Source organism: Paralichthys olivaceus, chromosome 4 (genome assembly GCF_024713975.1).
Source record: "Paralichthys olivaceus isolate ysfri-2021 chromosome 4, ASM2471397v2, whole genome shotgun sequence".
NCBI classification, from domain to species: domain Eukaryota; kingdom Metazoa; phylum Chordata; class Actinopteri; order Pleuronectiformes; family Paralichthyidae; genus Paralichthys; species Paralichthys olivaceus.
In genome coordinates this window covers 14576329-14590980 of record NC_091096.1, presented here as the reverse complement: position 1 = coordinate 14590980, position 14652 = coordinate 14576329, and the positions used below count along the sequence as shown (strand labels likewise).

At 39.8% G+C, this 14652-nt stretch overlaps 1 protein-coding gene across 4 annotated transcripts in view; it reads left to right on the top strand.

Moving 5' to 3' along the window:
• edil3a (EGF-like repeats and discoidin I-like domains 3a) overlaps positions 1-14652 on the top strand; it is a 104634-nt gene that overhangs the window by 71379 nt on the left and 18603 nt on the right. For all 4 annotated transcript variants that reach the window (XM_020100824.2, XM_020100825.2, XM_069523883.1 and 1 more), the window contains exons 6-8: positions 3444-3599; positions 4623-4767; positions 5219-5403. In XM_020100824.2, the coding sequence (XP_019956383.1) occupies positions 3444-3599; positions 4623-4767; positions 5219-5403 (486 nt within the window). The remainder of the gene's footprint in view (positions 1-3443; positions 3600-4622; positions 4768-5218; positions 5404-14652) is intronic.

Sequence of the window (14652 nt, the reverse complement as noted above, 5' to 3'; positions counted from 1 at the left end):
ACATATCAGGGAAGCTTCAACACTGAGCTTCCTGAAAGCAGGGCGTGCATTACAGCTGGAGATAGTCAGTTCCAGGATATTGCAGACGGTTACGTGCTGAACATTTCGTCAGATCCGTGAATGTTTTCCAGAGAGAAAACAGGTAAAATCGCACCACGCAAACAAGCTGTATTTCTTCTCTGTTGCAAAAGAACCTCAACAACAGGAATGGTATCATGTAGATGTTAATTTTTTTTGGAGGCTCATGCATTTTTACCCAGATCACCTCGCACAAACAATGTATGTAGAAATAAGAAAGGAGAAAAGGGTAAGACACTAAACTTTTTCTGGTAGTTTGGAATTTTTTCACCCTGTTCTTTTAGAAGAAAAAAAACCTCACAAACTTAGAGAGGGCGTATACCTGCTAATGTTTGTTTTTCTCATTTTATTTTGCACTTTGATGCATCAAAAACTATACAGAATACACATAGTGTATACATTGCTGTAGATAATATAATGCTTATTTTGGAAAAGATGTCTGTATCTTGGTCATTTTATGTCCTTGTACAAAAATGGGCTGTGCAAAATCTGTGGTAAGCCAATCTAATTACCTCCAGTATTGGCTATATACGCTAAATGGAGTGTATTTAAATGCTTTTCTCATCTTATATTCCACTCAAAGTACTTAACAGTACAAGTCACATTCACACATACACTGATTCTACAGCACTGATTTTCTATCATACGCTGTTGGTTCAGCTGTCGGGGGCATTCAGGTTTCAGTTTCCTTCCCAAAAGGATTGAAGCACCAACCTTCTGGTTAGTGGTCCAACCTCTCTATCTTTTGTGCTACAGCCGCCCAGATAGGGCAAATATGAACTTAAAATCTAATCAAATATAAACAATATGAGCCATCAAGATCATTTATTTTTTCATGTGTGCATAATCTCCTTTTGGGTTCAACTGCACAAATAATACAATAATTATAATAATAAGAACTTTATTTGTATAGCACTTGTCTAAACAAGGTGACAAAGTGCTTCAGAATAATCCACTGCAAAAAGACGAATTCACTAAAATAAAATATATTAAATTCAAATTCAACTTTGTCTGATTTTGTTAAATTATAATAGGAAAATGTTTTTAGTTTATGCAATCATAGTTTGTTGCCTACAAAATGCGTTTGGATGTCATTTGTCAGTTTAATCATACACCTCTGTGTGAATTGGAAGCGATTTAAGTTAATCGTCTCTCACGCTGAGACATTTTCCTTCAAACTGACACTTGTAACTCTGTAGACAAAGGTCTGCGTGCAGGGTGTTTCCAACGATGCCTCGCTCAAACAAATAAATGCATCATTATTAACGCTTAAGTGGCAGAGGTGCATTTCTGAGTGGTCATTAAAAATGTGAAGGATCACCCCAATTACCAGGCAGTGGCCTTTTAGTGACAGGGCCTCTAATTAGTGCACGGAGCATCTATCTCTATGGAGAAAACTTAGGAGAGGGAAGAAATGCTGTGAATAAGAAAAAGTGGGTCTGTGCAGCTCAGAGGCTCTAACAAGGATTCGTATGTATAATTAACGTGATACATTGGTTTAAGTGTGGAGAGAAAAATGTGTAATTGAGTCTTGTCACTTCAAATGGATATCAGAAAAGAAATGCAATTCACAATATAATAATTATATATTATTGAGGTAGTTTTTTGACAAGGTCAGCGAACAACAGTCCTTTTCTTGTCCAGGATCCGTAAGAGCCAGATACTTTAATCTCTAATGTCCCCAGGAGACACAACCTGGAGTTTTTTCATTAACAGAAAAGGAGAGTTTAACTCAGTGGACTCTGCTTATCCCTGTGAGCTTTGGTTCTTAAATATTTTACTTGTAAATTGCCTTATTTCATAGAATTACCACCATTTCTGCACCGGAAAAAGAGCTCAAGCTGCCAGAATACCATCCTGAATACGATCACATTGTCAGGGAAGTTAGACATTGCTCGTGTTCATGTTCTTATATAGAGTATTTATAATCGTATATTATATATTGTGTTTGCAATATCTTTTGGGGTTTTGTTGTAGAAAGAAGAAAGAATGCAAACTTGAGTCAGACTAGTCCAAATCATGGCAGTTATTCAAATCCTATTTTAGTCTGCAATTCGTTTTTGAATGCAACTTTTCCATTCCAGGTTAATGGCTGTGTGCTTAATGCACACTCAACACTGTACTACTGCCTCCTCTCAGTTCTGCAGCTGGAAAATATACAGCTCTCTTTTGTCAAAGAGCTGGATGAGCCAAACTTCAAGTCCTTTTTTTTCCTGAAAATGAAAGTGTTGGGCTGGAATGTAGTGCCAAAATGATTCATGAATAATTGTCATCACTGATTATTTGCTTCATCTTATTTGTCACAGAAGTAAGTGCTCCTCACTTTCACGCCGTTCTCCAGGGTGAAATCATTCTACTTCAGTACATCAATCTGCTTGGTAAAAAAAGTCTGCTGTGTGCAGAGGCAGCCGCAGACCTGGACCAAGGTTCAGTATGAAAGAGCAACTTAATATGATTTAGTCTGTAAATCTAGTGTCGGCAAAACTGTTTGATCTTGGCTTGTTTACCATATTATATCACTAACAGAAAAATCTACTAATTCAAACACCTGCATCTGATTCACCTCACAATAACTGAGACTTCTGTCAGTCAATTTTTCTAAATATATCTTCTCTCGCCTTGACTTTTTTTTCAAGTTGCAACAAAAATTTTGATTTGAAGATGTGAAACTAGTCACTGAGATCATCATGTCCTCTGCACTTTAACGACTGCTGGGAGAGGTGCCTGCCCTTTTATACAAGGATCTTTTAGAAGCTATTAACCAGCAAAGTCTATTCATAGACTTCACAGGCATGTAAACACAAAAACATGAATTAAACATAAACATCTCCAATGATTGCAAATTATCCTGTTAAAGAAGATGTTGCTAATTTGAGAGAGGAGAGAGAAGATTTTGAAAAAGTGCTTATCTACTCATATGTAGTTAACAGATACAAAGTGGCCTGTTAGTAACAAGCCGTCAAACCTCACACTGGTGTGTCACACATCAACTGTGCTTAGGTAATAATGATCCTGCTATGTGCACACTAAGCAGGATCTATCGAAGCATTCATCACTTTCCTCTCTCTAAGCTCTTTCTTTTCCTCTTGGCTCTTCAAGCCACTTTACATTGGCACCATATCGACAGTCTGCACAGGGTTGACAGAACGGATCTTGAGCGTGAGGATTGATTAAATGTTCCATTTGATCACAGACTTTCTGAATAAGATGGATGGCCCTGACACAAAAGATACAAGGGAGTGAATTGTTTCCCGTGACTTGCATATGCGCACTCATGCACAGACGGGCACAGATGCTCACAATTGTAGTGTCTGAAAATGAAATTATTATTTCTTGATTTTTGTCTCTTTTTTGGGGCTCCACAGATAAACCTGCAGAGAAGAATGAGGGTTACGGGCCTAATTACCCAGGGTGCAAAGCGTATCGGCAGCCCGGAGTACATCAAGTCTTACAAAGTCGCCTACAGTGATGACGGGAAGACCTGGAGAACATACAAAGTCAAGGGCAAAGATGAGGATATGGTGAGAGACACACACACGAGCACACAAACACAGGCGTGCACACCCGTTGTCAGCTCTCCGCTCTTCCCCTTAAGCTGTAACGCACAGACAAAGACACACTCCTCGTACACATGCACACACACACAAGTTGACTGGAGACGAGGCAGTCAGTCAAGGGCAGGGTGGAGGACATGATGAGATGGCTTTTTAATTAGCTAGCACACACCGGGCCCATCTTGCTGCCCCTTACCCCCTCCACTTTTATGACTTCTAGATTGAATTTTTATACTATTTGGGGATGAACAGCCACCAAATAGGCCACACAGCGTTCTATCATCCCTGACAGCAAACCCACGGCTGTCTTCCATTTGGCCGAGCTCCGAATGACCCTGACTTTCAAACTTCTTCATACATTTATTGCATAGGACATGAAGTCTGGACTTGAATATTCTGTGATCTCTATGTTCCTTGTCTGATTTGTTTTTCAGCTTGTCAGTCAAAATTTGTGTGAATTTGTATTCAATATTTTTGGAAGTTAAGGTTGGAGGAGCAGACTGAGACAAATACCTATATAGTAGTGCTTTTCTTTTTTCTTTTTAAATTCTACTTTGACTTGTTGCCAGCCACTGACAGCTCCTATTTCCCCTATCACACAAACACACCGCTCTATCTGTCCTTTGCTTTTTCTTGCTCTCCTCCTTCTCGCTCTGCACCCTACACATGCAGTACATCAGTCCCTACAATCAGAGACTCTGTCTGAGTATCTCAGGCCATTAGGATAAAACACTCCAGAAGGTACGACAACGTAACTGGAGCACTAATTTAAACCACACCACTGTTCTTATGAATTACTGGCTCAAATGGTGCAAGAAATTGTCTATTTTTCCCTGTAATTCTAGCTCATTGACCTTGAATGACAGCAATTTGTTGAGTGTGGAGTAGACACTAGAGACAGCGCCAGATAGCCTGCTACATTACCGCAGAACTGATCTGCTTCACTGTCCTGCCCTCCCCCATCTGCTGTTATTTCATCCCCTGCAACAGATTTTCAGAGGAAATGTTGATAACAATGCTCCGTCGGCCAACTCCTTCACCCCTCCCATCGAAGCCCAGTACGTGCGCATTTACCCCCAAGTCTGCAGGAGGCACTGCACCTTACGCATGGAGCTGCTCGGTTGTGAGCTAACAGGTGAGTGAGCCGGGTTTATTTCAGTGAACTGTTTACACAAAGTCAACATGTAATCATTGGAGTTAAAAATAAAATAAACGTCATTATCCGTCAATGCCAAGTAAACCTCATTATGCTCATTGTTGTTATACTTTTTTAGGTGTATGTCACTAGTATATAAAGATGGACTGCAGTATAGGTTATAAAACACGTCTTCTCTATGTTACTGGATGGGATATGGGCCAAACAAGTTCGTTTGAACTTTATTTTATTCTATAAAAATGGGTTCAAACAACATAATTGACAGCTGAGAATACCTTGGAAGTGGTTGACTGTGTGCATTGGCGGCACCATGCTACAGAAACGTCATCCCCGATTGCTAATGGCACCAAAAGACATCGTCAGCTCAAGATGGCAGCATTAGTGTCCAGGATCATTATGTTACAAGAAAATATGTTTTTGTTGTTGCCAGGCTGTTCTGAGCCACTGGGAATGAAGTCAGGCCACGTCCAGGACTACCAGGTCACGGCCTCCAGCATCTTCAGGACGCTCAACATGGACATGTTCACCTGGGAGCCTGGGAAGGCCCGTTTGGACAAACAGGGCAAGGTCAATGCTTGGACAGCTGGACACAGTGACCAGTCACAGTGGCTACAGGTAAGATGTGATCTGAGCTACATCAGTTATCCATTGTGGCTACGGTGTAGATTAGCAGTAGAGAGAACAACAGGCAGCCATGTTCCTGCAGATGATGCTGACTTTCACTCAAAGGATCAGCTTGTACCTCCCTGGCATAGTAATTGACAGTATGCTAATACATGCCAATGAATTCAATTATATTTCATAGCGTCATCTTCATGAGCTGTGAATGAAATGACATCTTAAAATCCTACATCTATTAGCTCGCGCTCAGTATCATTTTTGGAATCAGTCAGTAATAGGTAGTCATCCTTTGTTTGTTTTCCATGCCAGTCTTTTTGAATCCAACACCCACGCTGCCTCTGTTGGCAGCATGTACCCCTGTTATGTTTGGCTGCAGCCCAGGCTTTCTATCTCTATGAAACCAGCCAATCCATTTGTTTTCATTACGGTAACTGATGGCTGAAAATGTCTCCTGAAAGGGACAAGACGTGTCTCTAAGTGAACATTTACACCCCAGTCTTTCTGCTTCACAATATGTCAGATTAATGGATGCTGGGGGATTTTAAGATTCATATCAATTTGACTCAATCAAATATATCATCATGTATGGCCTCATATATTGGATTCCTTACTTTTCTGAGATAAAAGGCATTAATGGTCTTTGCTGTGAAAAACTATGTCTCAAAGTAAAACTGATTGCATGGAAGGAATTGTGATGTGGATCATCTTCTCCGGGAATTAAAGACCAGAGTGATCTCTTTGATTTTTTAGCCTTTCTCCTGCACTTGTGTTCCACACACATCCCTACCCCTAGCAGTGACACAGTTAGTGCTCTGTAGTCAGACCGACTTGTCTGGCTGTTATTAGATTGGCCGGGTCTTGAGTCAGATATTTCTTTTATTACGCTGAAAGCTTTTTGCCGAGGGTGAGGTTATGCAGGGCTGTGTGTCGGAGGAGACAGATACTTAGCCAGGCCCTATCCCGGCCAGGAAGCTCAGCTGAGCAAAATTGATTGCTGTGGGTAAAGGAAAACTTGAGGTCTCATATTACATGCTGTGCCAACAGGAAAGGGGGAGATGCTATACACTCGCAGTGAGACAATCAATGGCTTCCACTGCTGAGGTCCATTTCTGTGCACACAGGCATATACAATATCTGGCTTTTGAAAAGCAGCAGTTATGTATTGTAAAGTGCTCTTTCAATCTCCTTCAGCCGTCAATGACAATTTGGTGTTCTTGTCCACCAAATCAATCCGTCTGGTTAGTGGGTGATCCGCTCTACATCCTGACCCACAGCCACCCATATGAATGCAATATCTGACTCACAAGTTTTCAGATAAATGTCTAGTTGGATAAAGTTATGACTTTTTATATCCCAAAGATCAATGGTAAACTGCACTGTGACATCATAATGTTCAAAAACACCTTTCTGGCCATTATTTAACAGAATACCTCAGGAACAGAGTGTGTGATGTTTGTTGCAACTTGACTGATTTGCGGAGGCGTGCAACAGCAAGGTGGTAATTCTAGTTTCTATTTAGTGATCTTCTTGTGTGCATTTGTTAAACTCCCACAATCTGTGTCCTCTTTAGGCTGGTTGCCATGGTAAATAATTGATTTTCAGTGACATTAGCGGATGACTTTAAACCTTAAAGATAACTGAAATGAATCATCCTTAATGACAAATTAAGTATTCCTATCAATCAAGGCTACTGCTCTGCTGTGCAGTGGATGTTACAGTCACCAAATATCAAACTGGACCCTTTCATGCATCCGAGGTGACAGGATCCTACTTCAATAGCAAACAGTTTAAACACCAGCGAATAGAAAAGGTTTTGTCTTTTAACCTGCACCGAACAGTTTTTCGAAGGACTTTCTTTCACTGGATTACATATTTTACTTTTTGTTGTCATAGGTGTAGAATATGTATTTTAGATGACCTGACATACACTAACCATCTATGTTTGTCAAGGCATTAATTTAGCTGATTATCATGCCAATCCAATTGACAGCTAAAATACCCTGAAAAAGGATTTGAAAAACACTAAGATCTGGAACTGTGTCTGGAATGTCCAAGCTGAACTTATTCCAGCCGAGCAGGCGATAGAATTACTCAGAGAGACCGAGCCACAATCTTTCAAGATGCTTTCAAGAGAGGAGCTGAATCTGTCAGACTAAGCTGCCAAGTACTCCAGCTGGCATGAGCTGATTAGTTAATTGTGCACATTAACATATTCACATAGCAAAGAGAAATTGTCAGAGAAACACAAGCTACTTTCCAATTTCACAGTGCCCCTGTTAATGCAACATTTTCTGCTTTTTTGACAATGGGCGGGGACTACCCTGGACATGTAGCTAGCTTCCTCTCCATCTCTCTAGGCTGGTGCCACGTAGCATCACGACTGACAGAAAAAAAAAAAAAGGAATAGGAAAACTTTAAATTAATTTTTTGCTGTCGACAGAGAACAAACACTCCAGATCTGGAGCTCTATCTTACAAAGTGGCGAAAAACAGTCACGTGTTTCGTATCAACCAAGTTGTCATTTTTCCATCCGCACCCACAGTGTTTAAGTAGCAAAGGCACTTGCACCCATGGGTGTGTTGGTGTTAAAATGAGGTGTGGTCAGGTGCATTGTTAGTGCCCCTCTATCATCAGTGGAAAGCAAAAAACTTTAAACAAAACAACAAAAACGTGGAAACATTATTTAGATAAAGTAATATGCACGTACGCAGACAGATGGTCTACTCCACTTCTAGCTTTTAAATAGAAAGGGAGATGGGACTCTGATTGCTTTATTGCCTGTTAAGCTCAAAACACAATTGAGAGACTAAATACTAGCTGTTTGAACCACTTTCCCTCTTTTTCTTTATGCCCCTAAGTGCACTTGCGCCATCGCTCTTTAGATTTTGCGACTACATCATTAAAAGGGAGCCTGAAGACTCACTTGTCTTCTCCCCTTTTTCCTTTGAGGTACACAAAACTTCCACTGATGGTCCAGGCAGTTACACTGACTTTTTTAGGCCATTTGTATTATGACTCCACGATGGCCACAGCAGGTGGCATCATTTTTTTGGGTCATATGCCCATCGGTCCATCTCACTCTTGAAATATCTCAACACACTTTCATCAGTCACAAACACTCATACTCATCATTCATTGATTGGAATTTGGTGGTCAAAGTCCTATCCTTGGATTATTGATATTTCAAGAAGTAGGAACTGATATGTTTCTTAGGTAACTATTTTTCCTCAGGTTCAAGTTTGAGTTCCCACTGCCATCTTCTAAAACCCTTGCTTAGCCATGTTGTGTAAGTAGGCCCTATAAATATAAATAACCTATATAATAAAAAGCATATCATCTGAATTACAGTGAATAATGATCAGTTGTAGTTTTAGGGTTTTTGTCAAGAACAACGTGTAACATACTAATGTACGGGGTTGTGTACACAGAACACGGCCCTGATTCATCACTTCATTTGCAAATTTTTAAAATGTGTCTGTGGCCCGCAAAGGTTACAGAACAAGCTGTGAAAGTAATTCCACTGTAGCAATGCATTTGTTATCCTCTATCTTGAAGGTTTTCACACCCAATTATCTCCTTATAGTGATAAATAAGTGTGGTGTGTGGCTGTGGCACCCTGATAATCACCTCTGCCTCTGACGAAGCAGAGTGAGCTAAAACCTTTGTGTGAAAACTTTGAAAGAGCTTCAGTATCTCTTGTGTATACGGTTCATCGGTGCTATGTTAAATTCAGCTTGCAGCCGTAACACATCGGTGCACAATCTGGCTAACGTGCGGCTGTAACATAACAACCTATTTTATATTTTCCAGATAGGTAAAGGCCTGCGCATGGTATTTTTAAATATAACTTCAGGATTTGAGGATACTAATATCTTTATTGAAGCAGTGTGATAAAGTCACAGGATCCCAGGAACTTTACAGTGTAAATGTACTTTAGCAAATGCAGAGCACATGTAACAATTAAGAAAAAGACTGTGAGAGTAGAGGTTCTCATTGGCAGATGCGGATGAGCTCCACTGTGGCAGCTTAGCAGGTAAGGCCCTGCATGTGAGGGGAAGACGTGACTCACTGCAGGAACACACAGGACCAAGGGGAAAGCTCAGTGGGAGACTGTAAACCAAGACAGAGGAGACAAAGACAACTGGAGACACATAAGTAATGTGACCTTTCACAGCCTGTAATAACACTGGCAGTTGCACTCGACAGGCTGCTGCCAGTGTTATTACTCTGGTCCCAGTTTACCTGCATGCATTTCTTCATCGCCAATATCTTTCCACTGGTGACAGTTGGTTAGAGCTGTATGCAAAGTAATGTCTGTGATTCTTGGGGAAATGCTGCTGCCCTCATAATGACTGATTACCACAATATCAATATGTATTTCCCTGGAATCCAGGTAAATAATGCTGACAGGATTTAAGAACCATAAATCCCACATTAGTGTAGTTCTTGTTGCTAGAAGTCACGATAATCCTCAGAAAACTAAATGACAGAACTGGGTCGTGGCCGTTTCTTTTACTGACTTTGAACTGCAGAAATAGTTTTGAACACAGCAGACAGACTAGTTGGCATCGCTTCGTACTGTGTGGTTTGAGTACAATCCTCCGCTTTATTCCCTTTCAGAATGAGAATGAGATGATGGACAATCATGGGTCAAGCTGTGTGGAGATGATAGTCTCCTACAGGAAATCAGTGATGAGGAGATAAATGTCAGATAAATGTTGCCTCCTGGTGCTCATCTTTTTATAACCTATAACCAATACACACAGTGCCCGTAGGTTTGTCAAGACATTGATGGATGAACTGTGATTCTTAATGGAGTTTGGGAGACAAATTATATTTTATCTTGTACTTTGGAATTTATTCTGCTAAGGATCTCATAGATGAAAATGTGTGACCGTCCCTAAAGATTGTTCATCCAAGTAATACAGATATATGTAATTGATGGTGTTAATATAACTTATACCAGAGGAGACTCCCAGCAGGTTGCATGTCAGTATAGTCAAATGTAGACTTGGGCACAGTACATGCAGCACTTCAGAAGGATGCTACGCAACATTGATCTGGGATGATCTGGAACTATGAAATAAATGTGTGCAGCCCAGTCACAGTGTCTCTATCTCACCTTCAATGAGTGACATGACTTTTTTCATTAACAGTCTCTCACAGCAACTTGTTATTTTGCTTAACTGAGTGGAATAGATGTGTTTCTTTGTTTTAAGCAACAAACACTAGGAAGCAGGTAACAGTTCATTTTAGCCGAAGTCAGATCAATACAAGTACGGCAACTTGATATGCAGAATAACAATAACTTTAGACGTTGCAGAACCAGGAGAACAAAGCAGAGGAGATGTGACAGATGTGCAGCAAATTACCACTGATAAATGATTTGTCATGAAAGACAGACAGCCAGAGGTGAGGTACTGAAACGTACAGACATCAGTTAGTGATTCGCTCTGTTTAGAAGAAGCATGTGCATATAGCGAGGCAGGATCGGAATGTTCAAGTCAGTGAAATTAATTCTGCAAAGAGCAAGTGTCAAATTAAACCAATTTTAAAATGAGCAATGTTAATGGATTTCACTTATAGGTGTAGCTTTGTGGTTTCAGTGTTCAGATTCCCTTTGAAACCATAATAGTTTAGATCACATTACATTTTAGTTGAGGGTACCAAAGAGATTGCTATTACCAATTCTGTCTTTACTTAAATACATACATATTATAATCTGTTTCATCCTGTATCTGAAATTTAAAATCATTAAAGTCACTTCAGAAAAATGAATGATTGCAATAATGGGTTGAGATTTGAAGCCAAATACGTGATCAATTTGAAAATGATGGTATTGTCATGGAAAGGATTAATTAAACCTTAAAAGAGAAAATCAGCTTCCAATCAGTCATGTGTTTCAAATGACCTTTATCAGTTACTTTTCTCTAATTGGGTTTCATTGTTTCAAAAAAAAAAAAAAAGTGATCACTCTATTACAAATTCCAGGTTTTATTTCCTAGAGTGTCTAAAAGTTTCTAAAAGTAATCATGTAATTCAAATTGCATGAACTAATACATTAAGAAGTACATTACTACAGCTCTACCAGCCATTGAAAACTAAAGCTTCAGTTTATGTTGACACTTCACATAGAGCACTGTCCCGTGTGGAGTACAGGCTAGAAAGAACAATAAGGAGACATAATGCGAGATTGATTCCCGCTCAGTGCCTGCGAGCGAGCATTTGTTGTAATCAAACCGGGTATTACCATTACACCAGTTTTGCCCGGCACAGCTTCCTAATCAAATTGCTACCTCAAATACAGCCCTGCTGACAACAAACTCTATTTCTTTTAATCAATAGAATTAGCTTGGTGTTTGTTTCATCCATCCTCTGAGAAGAATGCCTTTAATTTGTCCCATTGAAACTATCATCACTTCTTGAGTGTTTGTGCAGCAAAGATGAAGCGTGTCCTTTCTAAAAACAGAAGAGCTGCCTCAGAGAGCATGAAGGCATTGTTGCATGTAAGGATTTAAGAGGGATTTTGATCATTTGGAATAACAATTATCATGTCTTTTTTTCAAGAGCAAGAGACTGGTACTTTGTTGAAATGACTTGCATTGGAAAAAATGGACAGTAAGACTTTATGTGGAACTTTCAAGGGGGAGTTGTTTTCTGTGTCCTTCAAGCTTGATCCCCCCCCCAATGGAAAACGCAGTCCTTATAGCCATGAATTGTTAAGTCGAATATAGAGAGTATCATCGTAAATCCAGCATTTATATTACTGTCCTACACGTTGATCTGGTTTAAAATAGATAACAGCATGTCCCTGCAGACCTGACTATTCAGAGTTCTAAGCATACTAAATGCATTCTTTATTCTATTGGCTGCTCAGCATTTTATCACCATTTGTCCTACTACTCTATGCCCAAAGCTGAATCAATAGGAACAGCACCTGCAGCCAGGTATTCTTGCTGAACTAATTAAAGAAACAATGTTATAGGGACAACGTCCCGAGGTGGTTTCTCTTGCAATCAGCGAGAAGCACACATCTATTCACAGCTGTGACGCTGAAATAACAATGAAAATTTAAGAAATGAAAGAAACACTGACTTGAGCATACCTGCTAATATGACAGGCTGTAACTACACTTGTGTGCATAGGTGCAGGTTTTGTGTTTGCTCTGGGTCCCTGCAAACAATGCCAAGCACCAACCTGTGCCAGCATAGAGGGAACATTTACATCGATCAGACAACAAACGGTCGCTGCAAAATTGGATCCACTGGAGGGACTATAGGTGTGTTAGTAAGTTTGAGGTTATTTCACTGTCAGTTACCTGCTCCCACTTTAATCACCAATCAGTGTTGCCCTTTATGGTCCAATCTACTACCATAAATAAGTAATGACAATATTGAGTGAAAACAAATTGAATTAGTAGTTGTTTGGGCCTTGAGGTTATGGTTATGGTTTTTTTAGGCTATGTTTTTTGCATTAGGTTTAATTTGGGTGTGGGGTGATTCAAATATTAAGAGCACCCACTGGCAGTAACATTAATCTGCATCTATATTTCTGTGCTACTGCTTTTTATCCTGCTTCAACCTTCACAGACTATTTTTCATCCAACACAACGTTGGTATATTAAGACATTTGCAACTGAAACAACTATTTGCCGTTGTTATTTGGCAGCGCACAGTATAAATTAATAAAAGAATAAATAAAAGCAGAACACGTTTGTACTATCTTTCATCTCAGCCTCCTTCAGTTATCAGATATAGATCTATGTCTTTGTAAGCAAAACCTGAGCCGTGGCATCAACCACTGATACACAACTTGGAAGCCAGAATAACAGATATAACCATGACTGCAAATTCCTCAGTCAGCACTTGCCCAGGATCAAATGAGCACAATGTAGCCTTGTACAATGAACGTGATACTTAGACTTGGCAAGTTTTAAAATGTGGAGAATTATTTTGGGTCATCATAAATCTTCTACAGAGAAGCCTGTCAGATCAGGCTCATATGATACTTGATATCTAAATGCTCATTACCAAGTTAGAGAATCCATCGTATTACAAAACTTATTTTTATTTAATGAGACATAAATACAGTATGTTGCTTGAGAAAATTTGCCGGCAGCTATTCAATCATTTTGAGAACATTAATCAAGAATTTAAAAATAATCTTAGAAAGACTTTGCACTCATTTGAAAACATGGCTGATGTAAATTTCATTAAAGTATTATCGTCAGAGCCTCATTTTAATCCTGTCCAATATGGCTCTTTCTTCCCTCTATTTTATTCAATTTCCCCTGCAGCTAGCATGTGGATTCAATTAACTGCCAAATGAAGTTGGGGAAGGGATGGTAAATCCATCTGCTTTCTTGATTCAGTCGGGTGGTTTTTAGTGTTGCATCCCTCCAACTATATCCTTAAATGCACCAGTCCACTTCGAACCTCTGTAATGGTGCTCTATTGTTTTCATTATCCAAGGAAGCCATCTTATCCTTCAACACTGCATCCTGATCCTCATCTCCCTCCCGCGCCCTCCATGTCGGTCTCTCTCTCTCAGCCAGCGTAGGACGCATTTATCTGTTTTATCTTGGGATGAGTGATTCATGAGTCTGCAGCGGTGCCAGCTGTAATCGTGGGATCTGCAGGAATTGTCAGATTTGAAGGTGCAAAAGCTTAAATCAGTGCAGCCGAGATTGGGTCCAGTGTGTTGCTGCATGCGTATCTTGTGGTTTCCGAGTGTCTGAAAGCCATCTCTTGACAAGCAGGATATTCCCCACTCACTTCCATATGTTTAAGTCAGACATCTTTATGTTATGCACCCAGGAGAGTATTGCCTGCACTTAAGCAGCACTGCTACATCCTGCAATATTATGATTAATTCAGAATAAAGTTAAGCTAAGCCTTTATAGAAAAAGAAATAAAGAAAAAAAACTAAGCATTAATTAGGTCCATGTTAAGTTTTTTCTTGAACAGACCAATTATGTGCAGAATTGTTATCTATTAGGAATTACATGGTTGCTTTTTCATTGCGTGTGAAGCACACCGTGTTTTTGTGCAGTGTGTGGGTGTGTGTGTGCACATGTGAGAATTTGATATGAATATTTGATATACTGTGTGCGACGCAGGAGAGGGTAGAGAGCAGTGAGGTATGATGTAGTGCAGGAGCCAGGGTTGTAAAAGATTTTCTTTCTTAATTCCCCTATTTTGCAGGACCTTTAAAAACTTGTATCATCACTGTTAGAATTGGAAC